At 38.8% G+C, this 12383-nt stretch overlaps 1 protein-coding gene across 1 annotated transcript in view; it reads right to left on the bottom strand.

Moving 5' to 3' along the window:
* Nucleotides 1-786: 786 nt before the first annotated feature.
* The window catches only part of sorl1 (sortilin-related receptor, L(DLR class) A repeats containing), a 69134-nt gene continuing 57537 nt past the window's right edge, over nt 787-12383 (bottom strand). The window contains exons 35-48 of the mRNA XM_086080561.1: nt 11029-11198; nt 10623-10735; nt 9639-9743; nt 9479-9545; nt 9271-9353; nt 9107-9197; nt 8299-8492; nt 7654-7773; nt 7309-7473; nt 7010-7184; nt 6271-6377; nt 3976-4168; nt 3334-3543; nt 787-3093 (exon numbers count right to left, since the gene is read on the bottom strand). Coding sequence (XP_085936687.1) covers nt 3026-3093; nt 3334-3543; nt 3976-4168; nt 6271-6377; nt 7010-7184; nt 7309-7473; nt 7654-7773; nt 8299-8492; nt 9107-9197; nt 9271-9353; nt 9479-9545; nt 9639-9743; nt 10623-10735; nt 11029-11198 — 1861 coding nt within the window. The 3' untranslated portion in view covers nt 787-3025. The remainder of the gene's footprint in view (nt 3094-3333; nt 3544-3975; nt 4169-6270; nt 6378-7009; nt 7185-7308; nt 7474-7653; nt 7774-8298; nt 8493-9106; nt 9198-9270; nt 9354-9478; nt 9546-9638; nt 9744-10622; nt 10736-11028; nt 11199-12383) is intronic.

Here is a 12383-nt window from a genome sequence, read left to right as displayed (position 1 = left end):
ATCGCAAGTTGCACAAATGAAACAAAACCTAAGGGAACTTGTGTGCAGCATAACAGCTGTATGCAGCTTCAACATGTTTACTTTGAATTCTAGGTTCCACTAATTGACTCAGGTCTGCAAATGTCAGAGCCCTAGTGGGTTTATATTCAATCCGCATTTCTTGAATGTATTCAGGACAAAATCTGCACTAATACACATTTAAAATGATTAAGACTTAATCAAATGAATGTGTAAGTCAGTTTTTCACTGCTTTTATTACATTGTGAAAGTAGAGGACATTTTAATTAAGTGAAACAAAAGCTAAACTGATGGAAGAGAATCTTTGTATTAAATTAAACTCGACTAATTTATGAAAATATATTAAGAAATTGGAGCAACCGTACATTACATTATAATTTATATTACATTTGTGTAATTTAATAGTTCATATTTTGATAACTTGTACTTGAAATATTCACGAGTACAGGTTTTATTTGATATCAGAATATTTAAATGTATCTTGTGTCCTTGATCAGTATGCAAAATGTTTCTTTGAGTCAAGATTAGAATTAGTCAACAGATGTTACATCTGAGCAAAACAAAATATTAAAGAATAAAATGAAAAATAAATAATAGAATTAAATGTTTTGAAGTGTCCACACTAGATTTTTTAAATATGTTGTTAAACTTCAGATTTTTCTGCAACACATTTTGTGTCAAGCCAGTAGTTAGTTACCTTAGTGAATGATGGAGAGAGAGAGAGATCAATTGGCGCAACAAATGTTCAGAGCAAAAAAGGCACTCAAATTTATTTTAATCACCTTTATTTCAGCATAAGTGGTTTTTAAAACACCTCACACTGTTTTTTTAACTTTTTTTTTCTTGCAACCTCTGAGATAAGCAAACAAGACATCAATATCATCAAACATGGCCAAGGCCAGATATCCGTGCCAAACAACATTTTGAAGCAAACTTTTGGACAAGAGTTGACAAAGACAGGTGGGGCGCGAATGGCCAAAAACAATAATTACACTTTGTACATGAGTAAAAAATTGCTAAAAAGTGTCCCCAGAAGGCGAATTGGAAAGGAGCAGTGATTTGACAAAACTGAACAAATGCCCTGGGAATTCTTTCATCTTTACTTTGTGACTGTGTGTATTCATACGTGCAACATTGACTTTATCATAGGTTATACAGACGCCTGATGAGTCTTATAAGGCATTATGTGGTCAAATAAAAACAAAATTACATTGAAAAAAATGTTTCCAGAGAGCAAACATGAAATCATTGCCATAAAAATCCAAGTTAAGGCAAAGATGATAGAACAAGATGAGGAAGTCCAACCACAAGGAAAAAATAAAAAGTTCCAGCAAAGACCCCGATGATGTTGGAAACGTTTTGTTGGCCTGTCCGTTATTACAATTGGGCTCGGTGAGTCGTCAAAGAGGAAGCTGTATGCAGAAGCACTTCCACACTAAGACACAAACACAAAAGAGCTTGCTGACCACTGTGGAACGGTTGCATACAGACCCACGGTAATAAGAATGAATCACAGAGTGCACATACAAGTCACAGGTAGAGATGGCAGAAGGAGACGAGTATAAAATACATTCATGATGACTTCTTACGAACAAAAAAAAGTCAAAATTAAGCAGAAACGCCAACGGCTCAAGCCCAGAGGCTACATAAAACATTTCAGTTAAAAGACTACCATACATACAAGTCAGGGGATGGATGAGCGGGAGGTAGGTGACATGGGTGATGTATTTTTTTTACGTTTATGGGTGTGCAACTGTGCAACAATGAGCATGTGAATGGTCATGGTCCTTTAAATAAAAATAAAAAATCAGTTCTCACTTGTATTAATTAGCATTAGGCCACATAGACAAATTTTGTTTTGACATGGGCATTCCCCCTTTGTAAAAAAAGTTAATTTCTATTAATCCAATGTATGGTCCCAGTTCCCCTTGATTGATTTAAACCTAATAAAAATGGTCTGCATGACTTAATTCCAGTATACTTACAAGTAATAGGCATTGATACTGCCGCAGGGGGGCGTGTTTGGGGAATCGTCACGTGATGTTCGGATCTCTATAGACTAGTGTTGATTTGGCGAGTGGGGGTTGCTCTGTAAAATTTTCATTTAAACACTGAACGTGAATCCTAACAGCAGCTACAATCTGCTTTCTACCACGCTTACTGAGCCATTCCAACCTTGGACAGTGCGGCCTAACCTGTGAGGATGATGATGGTGGTGCTTCGCTGGTACCCAACACAATTCCCTGAGAACTCCAAACACGTTGACTACATTTATGGCAAAAAGCTGGGGATTTTTTTTTTTTTTTAAATCAACATATACATATATTCAAATAATGCGGTGCAGCGTTACAAAGATAAGATGCATTAAAAGCCAATATTTACAAATAGTTCTGCTAAATTCAGGTGAATTATCCAATCATCTTGGCATGTGTCAACATACAAACACAACAGTGTGCTGGTGGTGGAGGAAAAAAAAGTGTTGTTTTGAGAATGTTGTTTTGAATGCATGTTTAACATTCAGATTGTTCCCAAATTGCAATCCATGACATGGATAATTCAAATTGTACAGATGATACGTGACTGTTCCGTATGCTGTTGTATAAACATACATTTGCCTGTTTTGTATTTATAGATTTTGTATGTCATGTACTTGTTTTATATGTGCATTTGTATGTTGTTGGTTTTTTTGCATTCTATACTTAAGTCTCCGGATGCTAATTTTGGCTTTAAGCAATGGACCACTGAAAAGGAGTCCATTGTTCCACGTTGTGTTGTACTCAACAAACGCTAAATTCTTCACAGTATGCCTCAGCGTCCAACACAACCTCCATATATTCTTTTTTTTCTTATAAAAAATAAGTTATTGCGCATCCAAAAAAAGTGCATTGTATATTTTAAAAATATCTCTATCTCTCATTTCTTCATGTTTCTTTCTAATTTGGTGGCTTCCTGCCATCAGGGTGCGGGAAGAGGAGACGAGAAGAAGGTAAAAGGAAGCAAGGTCGCGCTACGCGATGACCATGGGAACGTCGTCTGAGAAGCCGCTGATCATGGGCGCATCTTCGTCGTCATCCACTGGGGATGGAAGAGAGAGATTAAGTTCAAACCGGTGATAGATATTCGGTGTTATCTTATCCTTAGTGATGTCATATGACTTTAAGGACTATGTTCATACTTCAGATAACAATGAAAAAGTGTGTCGTAAAATAAGTAACAATGACCTTAGACACAAGGGAATTTTTTTTGATATTGCACTATTAATTAAAAAGTGGAATAATAAAAATAATCCAGTGAGAAAAATGTGAACTTGCTCACCTAGCTCATCCCCAGAGGAGAAGATGGCAGAGCCGAGGCGCGAGTTGTAGTGAGAGTTTGCGAAGGCGGTAAAATTGTTCTGTAGTCGACGGTGTCTGAGGTAGAGCACCACCAAGCCGCCGCATACTCCCAGCAGCAACAGGAAGAGAACCGGAACCACGACTGCCGCCATGTCCTCAGAGCCTTCACTTGATGAGGCCTCACTTGCTCCTAGAAACATCAAACAAGTTCTCTTGGCACTTTTGTTTGCATGCATGGCCTTTTATGAAATCTCAACAGTTTGTAATCAATAGTGATTAAATTATTTAAAAAACAACAACTAATATCTAAACATGATTCAACACAAATTAAACTTTAATTTGAGGGTTTTAACATCCAAATCAGGTAAACGAATCCAAAATCTATTGTGGTGGTGTTTCAATGTCCAATAATTATGGACCTGACTGTCGGAGTATTGTTTCAACACCATGTTGGTACCTAGAAGCTATGTTGAAGTGAATTGAGGGAGCACCTGATAATGTGCTTAGCCGCTTTTTTGCTGGATCTATAGACAATTTCTAAACCTTTCCGAGGGGTGACAATTACTTGCAGACTTTCACTAGTGGAAAAACGGGAGTTCACAGTAGTTGCGTTCTCCAGTACCTGCTCGCAGCTGGTTATAGAGCAGCAGTGCGGGCTCGCCACACAGTTGAGCGTTGAGCAAGCAGCGGGCCTGGACATAGAACGTGTAGTTGTGTCCAATCTTCAGGCTGCTGATGCGGAAGTAGGTCTCTGTTGTGTTTCCCAGGAAGGTTGTCCTGTTGGTCAAACTGTCGTACACATGCACCTCATAGCCCTGTAAACAATTTGACTTTTTGTAAAATTAGTGAATAGGAGACAGGCTCACACTTTAAAATGCTGGTTTCATGGTCACAACTTTGAACATCACAAATAATTTGAAGGTAAATATGATACAAAAATCCTAACATAAAATAAGTAACAGTGAATCATACAGCTTGACGTTAGTTAATCACAACCACTTCCGTGACTACCTAAAATAACTAGATTTTAAAAAAAATACTTTTGCATGTTGAATCATTTTAAAGTTACACATGTAAATTACCATAATTTCCGGACTATAAGCCACTACTTTTTTCACTTAAATTCGACCCTGCGGCTAATGCAACGGTGCGGTTTATCTACCAGGGGGCGCACTATAAAGGAAGCGCAAGAGCGCCAGGAAGATCAAAACAGAGGAGTTTTTTGGTTTTGAGAGCAAAGGAGAGAGAGAGGCTGAACAGGCCATTATGGCCCTGTTTCGGTTCCGACACTGAGGAAGAGGACTTCAATGGTTTTACATAGTACGCAGGGGGAGGACGATGGCACGATAATAACCGGTAAGGACTGACTTTTCTGCTATAGTAGGCTGGCTATTTTGTTCTGTTGTTATACTGTAATACTACTACTACTACTACTGTGACTGCAGCAGGTGTGTTGTATTATTTGTGCACCTCACAAATGCTGTTCAAGATGTTAATAAATAGGACGCTTTGTGTTCCCAAACAGTCATCTCTGTTCCGACAATCCCCTCTGTGGCAGCGGGAACCCTTATATACCGGCGCGGAGAACATTAGAACAACTGCGGCTGACAGTCGGGGGTGCAGCTTATACCTGGACCAATTTCGAGTATTCCCCAAATTTACCTAGCGCGGCTTATAGTCAGATGCTCCTTATAGTCCAGAAATGATAAAGATTAACTCATGATTAATTGCAAATTAATCACACATTTTATATCTGTTGTAAATGTACAATAAAATATATATTTTTTTAGTTTTTCATACTCTTGTTAACATAAGTAAAAAATATATGTTAACATAATCACAATATGGTTGTATCTTTTAGTTTATTCATGCAGTAATTTGATAGTAATTCTTAGTTATTTGAAGTTAAAATTAAAAATATGTACTGCACTATAAAAAAAAGAAAGAAAAAAAAGTGTGAAACATTGATTTGGTCATTTTTCTGCCACTAGATGCCATTCGTGTTTCATGTTGAACATTGTCACCATTCTTTTCATATTAAGGGCTGCTTTGAACATTAGTTGTGCAAATGGTTTAAATTGTAAATTACAACCTGATCCCAGTCCACACAGATATATGAATTATTATTATATCTATTACTGTTAAATGGTGATTTAGTGACTCCTTTGCACACATTGTATGCTTTCGTTTTGTTAATTTTTATACCGATGTGCATTGTAAAATAATGCAGATTTACTGCAAACGAGCCAGATATCAAATCAATGTGTTACACAAACTATTTTCTGGAGTTGCTGAATGAAATATGCCTCACATCTAAAGATCAAGTGACTTGGAGTCACTCCAAGTGACAAGACGGGCATACATTCGGCTCTTGGCTCTCAAAGATGTCTTAGAGCAGGGATAGGCAAGTTCGGTCCTCGAGAGCCGCAGTCCTGCATGTTTTTGATGTCTCCCTCCTCAAACCCAGCTGAAAGGCTCCTGCAGAACGTAATGATGAGCTGATGATTTGAAACACCTGGGTTTGGAGGCAGGAGACACCGAAAACATGCAGGACTGCGGCTCTCTAGGACCGAACTTGCCTATCCCTGTCTTAGAGTATCCATGCAGATGTCTTTGAAAGCTGGCGCAAACCTAGCTCGATGCTAACTGGCACTACCGAGTGCGTTCTTTTGAAGCATGTGGTGGTGCTTCATAGTTCAAAAGGCTCCTCCACTCTAACTTTCTGCTCTTTAAACATTGTGTATATTAGCTACAGTGAGGGTACAGAGCATTTATAGAAGGTAATATTACATACGTGGACGCATCTGCTGCGTCGCAACCAGAATTCCCCCAGTGCTAATGTCAACACCCCTAGCATTTTTCGACTTTCATACCAATGATTGTCATTGTAAAATTCTTATCAAAGCTGGTTTCTCACCCTGCTCTCACTGAAAGTCTTTTCTTTGACTGCTAGGCTCTTCCAGAACAGGAATATGTGGTCGTTCTCTGTCAGTATCTTCAAGGCTTCGGGAGCCGGAAGAGGAACTGCAACAGAAGGAAAATTAATTTCTATGACATAAACAAACAAACATGGCAGAGTGAATACAGTACTTCATACTACCATGGAACAAAAATAATCATATTTTGGCATTTAAAAATAATAAAGTGCTTTAATACAAGAGAGAACATGGAAGTTCATGCAAGGGTACCCATTTAAAAAACCTGATGTAGGTATGAGTATTTGGCAGCAGCTATCTTGTTCTTGTTCTGAATTTAGTGGCAAGTGACAGATTTTAGTAATTTAATGTATTTTTCTGTGTGGTATTATAATGGTGACTTGCTCAAATGTTCTTCTCTATATTGTGCACAAAGTATGACAAAGTGCCTCACACCAGGTATGCACCGTGGATGATACCCAACCACAGCATTACTGTTTGCAGGCTATGAGTGGTGGCTGCTGAGCTATGCATATTTATTTTTATTTTTGTTGTTGTATTAAATCATTTAAGGATATGCGGTTTGGAAAAATGGATGGATGGATGGAAGTTTGATCTGATACACATGGAGTCCACCTAGTAATGGGTGGGGTTAGCCAAGTTGCCCACGTTTGGAGTAGCCAGTATGTATTCATGCGTTAGTGGATGCAACTTGTCCCGATGAAACATGAGGTTGTGTACCTGTGTTGAGAGTGAAGCTGGCTTCCTTGCTCATGTTGATGAGACGAATGGAGATGCTGTAGCGTCCTCCAGGCTCCAGGCCTTTCAGCTGGTACTCCACTGTGTTGTTCTGGGTAGCTACTTTGTAGTCCCGCTCCACCTTACGGACCGCATCCCACACATGGATTGCATACGTCTAAACAGAAAGAAAAATTTCGAGACCATAAATATAAAAAAATCAAATGAAAAGCAGTGCAATTGTGAGACATCTACAATGTGTGCATCGCAATCATGATTACATAAAGAGATGAGAGATGTACCAGAGTTCCGTTTGGTGTATCATATGGTGGCTGCCATTTAAGTGTGGCCTCGGTCTTGTCTACTTTCACACGGTGGAGATTCCTGGGTGGTAGCCGTTCATTGGGAATCATTTTGACCACAACATGCTCAGATGGAGGACCCAAGAAGGGTGAGACAGCCCGCACCTAAAGCAGAGATAAACAAAAATGCAAAGATGAGATGATTCAACATTTAGCAGCCCACGCTCAAATGGAACAAAAACAAAAAAAGAAGAAAATGTGTACCTTTCATCACTGCACAGCTTCAAGGATTGAACTGGCATGACATAATTTGAAAGGTAAAAGGAAGCTTGTCTGAAGACTCACCAGAAAAAGATACTGCTCGCCACTGTCCACAGTGACTGTGAGATTGGTAAGCGTGGTGGTGACATGACGAGGACTATGGTACAAATCCAGGAAGGATGTAGCGTAAAACACACCATACGCCTACAAATGAACATACACATCAACACATTCATTAAATCTTGAATCTAAAAGTTGAAAAGAGCATTGCTATTATTAAGACATGCACTCAACGGTGAAAACCAACGCAGTCTTATGTGATCTAAAGCAAGACCTTTGCTTACACTCTAAGTTTTGATGAGCACATATTATTGTTGTGATCCATAAAATGTCATACAGAGAGGACTTTGGAAATAATATATCTTAATAAATTTTTAGTAACTGCATACTATTTATAAAGCTCATCTAAAAACTGATATACAGATATTTTATACATATATATATATATATATATATATATATATATATATATATATATATATATATATATATATATATATATATATATATATATATATATATAATTTTTATATAAGTATTTCATCATAACATTATCATATATCATTTTCATTATTTAATAGTTGTCTCTTTCTATGTGATTCAGCTGGCCGGGAGGGAAGCGCCTTAGCGCCCTCTATTGACGAGCTGCTGATAGACAATGTAATGTACCTGTGCAGATTGCCCATTGGTGATAGTCCAGCTGCAGTCCACAGCAGTTTGGTTGAGGGGGCGGGCTTTGAGGAGGGGCTGGTCTGGCTGGACGCCAGTAGTCTGATGATGAGACAAGGCTGTGGCACTGTCACCTATGCTGGTGTGAGCCCAAACAGCTACCTCATACACCGTCCCTGCTGTTAGGTTCATCGCTGAAGTTGCACAAAGGAAACATTTTACATGTTGACCTTTTCAGGTGATTATGATTCTATGGCACATAAATAACAAATTGGTTGGATTCGAAACAAAGAAAAAGTATTTCTTTTTAGTTTAAAATGGCTTTCTTTAACTAGAATCCCACATCGCATTGTTGCATAAGATAGAATCCTGGTTGTTTTTGTGCCTTTTCGTGTTGTAAATGCTAAATCCTTGTTGTGGCGGATGCCGCATGCTAAAGTAGCGAGCTAGCTGGGGTGGCGGTCCCTTTGTTAGTTGCTGTGAGAGGACATATGTCACTCATTCGTTGCCAGACAATATTTTCTATTTCTTTTTTCTTCTTCTTCCATTGGTGCTAATTTTGGATTAGTCCAAACTCTGATGTTTTTGGTCTCAGTTATCACAAAGGAAAAATGTGACTTATAGTCCAATGCAAGGTTTTTTTTCTTCATGATGCATTTTTTGACTGGTGCGACTTATGCTTTGGAGTTAGTCAAAAAAATACGATACTTTTTGTGACAATTTTGTTTGGTGGTGTGCCATGAGATTTTTCCAATGTAAAATATGTGCATTGGCTCAATAAAGGTTTAGAAACACTGCCATAGATTACCTCTTAGGATCTTTTGTTTGACTGTGTAATTCTTGCTCTCCTTCATGTGCGAGTCAAACTGCCAGGACAGAACCACGATGTACTGTTCCACCTTAAACACATGTACATATACATTAGTTATTGTGGGGACAAAAGTGATTTTTTATGGCACATGCTGCACCTACTTCATACTGGGAATTGAGACTGAATGAGAGGCTCATGGACTCTGCAGTAATGCTGTCGACGATCACAGAAGGAGGAGGCAGAGCTGCACCAGAGCATACATAAATGTAAAACTCAGGATGATAACACAACTGTCATAATGTGCACATCAGCAGAAGGGGGCAGTATGGAGTAACATTTCTAAATGGAGTGTATGCGAAACAATCACACCTTTCTTGGGAGTGATGGATTTAACTTCAGTCCAGTTTCCCAAACCTCGACTGGTTACAGCTGCCACCTGAGAAAAAAAACGTCACAACATTGCATATATTGCATGTATTCTAGAATATTATTAAAGATAAGTGAAATGTTATGCAAGTTTCTGGCTTACTCTGAACTTGTACTGCATGTCTGGCTGCAGCTCTTTCACCTCTTTGCTCGTTGTGGTACTGCTCTGTGATGCCCACTCAATGGCTGTTTGTTCGCTGTACTCAATCTGAGAAGCAGCACACAGACATGCATCTTTAAACCCTGTGCTGTATAATGAAGTTGTTGTTTTTGCTCATTGTCTTGCTCATTGTCTTATAATTGGGTGTTCTGATTTTAACTTTCCCAGTGTAGTTAATTTAACCGTTGCTTTACGTTGTTATGCTTCCTCTCAATGTTCCAATGATAGTTGGATGTTGTGTCAGCAGTTTCTGTCAGCAGTCTGTCACTTAAAAGATAAACTCCTTATGGTTTTGGAAACCAAACTTAATTACTAAAGAGTTTGCCGACATTTTGTCTATTTTTGGAGGCGCTGTGCCTCCTCTCTTCATCCATCCACTCTATGGGTGGCAGGGGGCATGCAGAGGGCATGGCACTCTTGGTTCCACCGATGTAATATTGTCAGAGAATATATTGTCCGACTGGTCCCTGAAGTATACATAAATATGATTGGCACATATGACAGGTGAGTGACATGTTTTTTTTACCAATATGTGAGACGTTGCTGGTCTGGACGAGTGGAATAAAGCAGCACAATTATCAGCACGTTGTATGTTAGATGAACTGACTTTTACACAACACAAAACAAGGCAACCGAAAAGCAGCACACAAGCACCTGCATTGTGCATTTTTCACTCATCACACTAGTACTGCCCTGGTCTCGCCCCGGTTTTGATAAAAAGTCCAGAGTCTATACGCGACCGAGTAAAAATGCCTTCGATTCAGAGACGAAACCCTTAAAAGTGGTCTTGAGACCAAGACCGATCTCGAAAAGTGCAACAATCATGTAGGGTATGCACAACCAATTCCAATGTGATGAAAACATAACTATTTGTAAACTAAAATAAATGAACTTTTACAACATTAAAAACAAAACAAAAAAACTTACAATATACTCTCGAATGAGGCCGTTTCCTTTGTCAGGGGGACTCCAGGAAACATCAATTGTCCCATCTTTGCTCTTATCACAAAACAACTCCAGGTGCCTGGGAGCCTCAGGCACTGCAGAGAACACAGATTTGGTTGGTTATAGCTTACATCTTCATCTTATTTCAGATTCCAATGAACAAAAATGGGAGCATTTGAATGGAAATTTCGAACACATTTGAACAGTTCCACCTAGGGGAAATGTTTGAAAATCGAATCTTTCTTAAAATTAACAGAAAGTATCATGACTTAAAAACTGAGCAAGAGCAACAATGAAACATGACACATTCCGCTTATTACAATGCCTTGAGCCTTGGTATGAGGTAGGACATTTCTAATGTAACATAAAAAAGAATCCTTAAACTCACATCCTTCTGGCGTTCTGACAGTGATCATCTCATTGGTCTTGTGCAGCTTGCTGAGACACTGAGTGAGCACCTTGACTTGATAGGTGGTGTCTGGTCTCAGGACGGTAAGTTTGTAGCTGGTCTTGTTACTGTGAGTGTCCATGATGACCCACTGCTGGGTGCCTACAAGCCTAACACACATAGAAACATATGTTAAGAGACAATCACAACTTCCTAGTCATGACTGAAAAGACAGACTCATATACCACTGGGCTGCCATTTGCCTACCTCATCTGTCGATCACGTAAGATGTAATGAGTTTAATAATAATGAGTCAATTATTATAATTCAGTAATAAATATAATACAATTATAGTGAGAAAATGTCAATTTTGTTTTAATATTTGCAAGATGCATCCACACTTCCACACTCAAAAAAATCATATATATTGTATGCACGCACACACACACACATACAGTATATACAGTGGCTAAAATAAGTATTGAAAACGTCACAATTTTTATGAGTAAATGCATTTCATAAGGTACTATTGATATGAAATTTTCACCAGATGTTGGGAACAACCAAGTTAATCCATGCATGCAAAGAAAGCAGGACTAATAAGATAAGAAATGTGTGTGTAAAAATGTGAAATGAAGCAGGGAAAAAGTATTGAACAAGTGAAGGGAGATGCATAAAGGCATGGAAAGCAAACACAACACCTAAAAGTGATTAATAATCAAACAACAATCCAGCTCCTTTGTCAGTGCAAACAAATATCAGCAGTTTATATCCTAAATGATGCCCTACTATAAGGTCTCATTGCCAAGGTTTGAGTCAAGACACATCTCATGATGGGTAAGAGCAAAGAGCTGTCTCAAGACCACTGCAAACTAATTGTTGGCCTTGGTTACAGGTGAATATCTAAGCTTCTGAATGTTCCCGTGAGCACGGCTGAAGCCATAATTCATAAGTGGGAAGCCAAGCATACCAGCTTGAATTTGCCTCGACCAGGTGCTCCTCACAAGATTTCTGACAGAGGAGTGCAAAGAATAATCAGAAGAATTGTCCAAGAGCCAACTTGTGGAGAGCTTCAAAAAGACCTTGAATTAGTAGGTACTGTTGTTACAAGGAAAACCATGGCCTGTATGCACGCTCACCACGCAAGACCCCATTGTTGAAAGAAAAAAAGCATATCAAAGCTTGTTTAAAGTTTGCTGAACAACATTTGGACAAGCCCCAAATACTGGGAGAATATCGTCTGGTCTGATGAAAGCTAAATTGAACCGTTTGGATGCCATAATGCACAGCGCATTTGGAGGAGAAATGGCACTGCATATCACCCGAAAAACACTGTCTCAACAGTGAAGTTCAGA

The sequence above is a fragment of the Leptonotus elevatus genome, chromosome 7 (assembly GCF_054856555.1).
Source record: "Leptonotus elevatus isolate MCC_2025b chromosome 7, RoL_Lele_1.0, whole genome shotgun sequence".
Classification (NCBI taxonomy): domain Eukaryota; kingdom Metazoa; phylum Chordata; class Actinopteri; order Syngnathiformes; family Syngnathidae; genus Leptonotus; species Leptonotus elevatus.
Note: the sequence above shows the minus strand (reverse complement) of the source record. Positions and strands in the feature narration are given on the sequence as shown.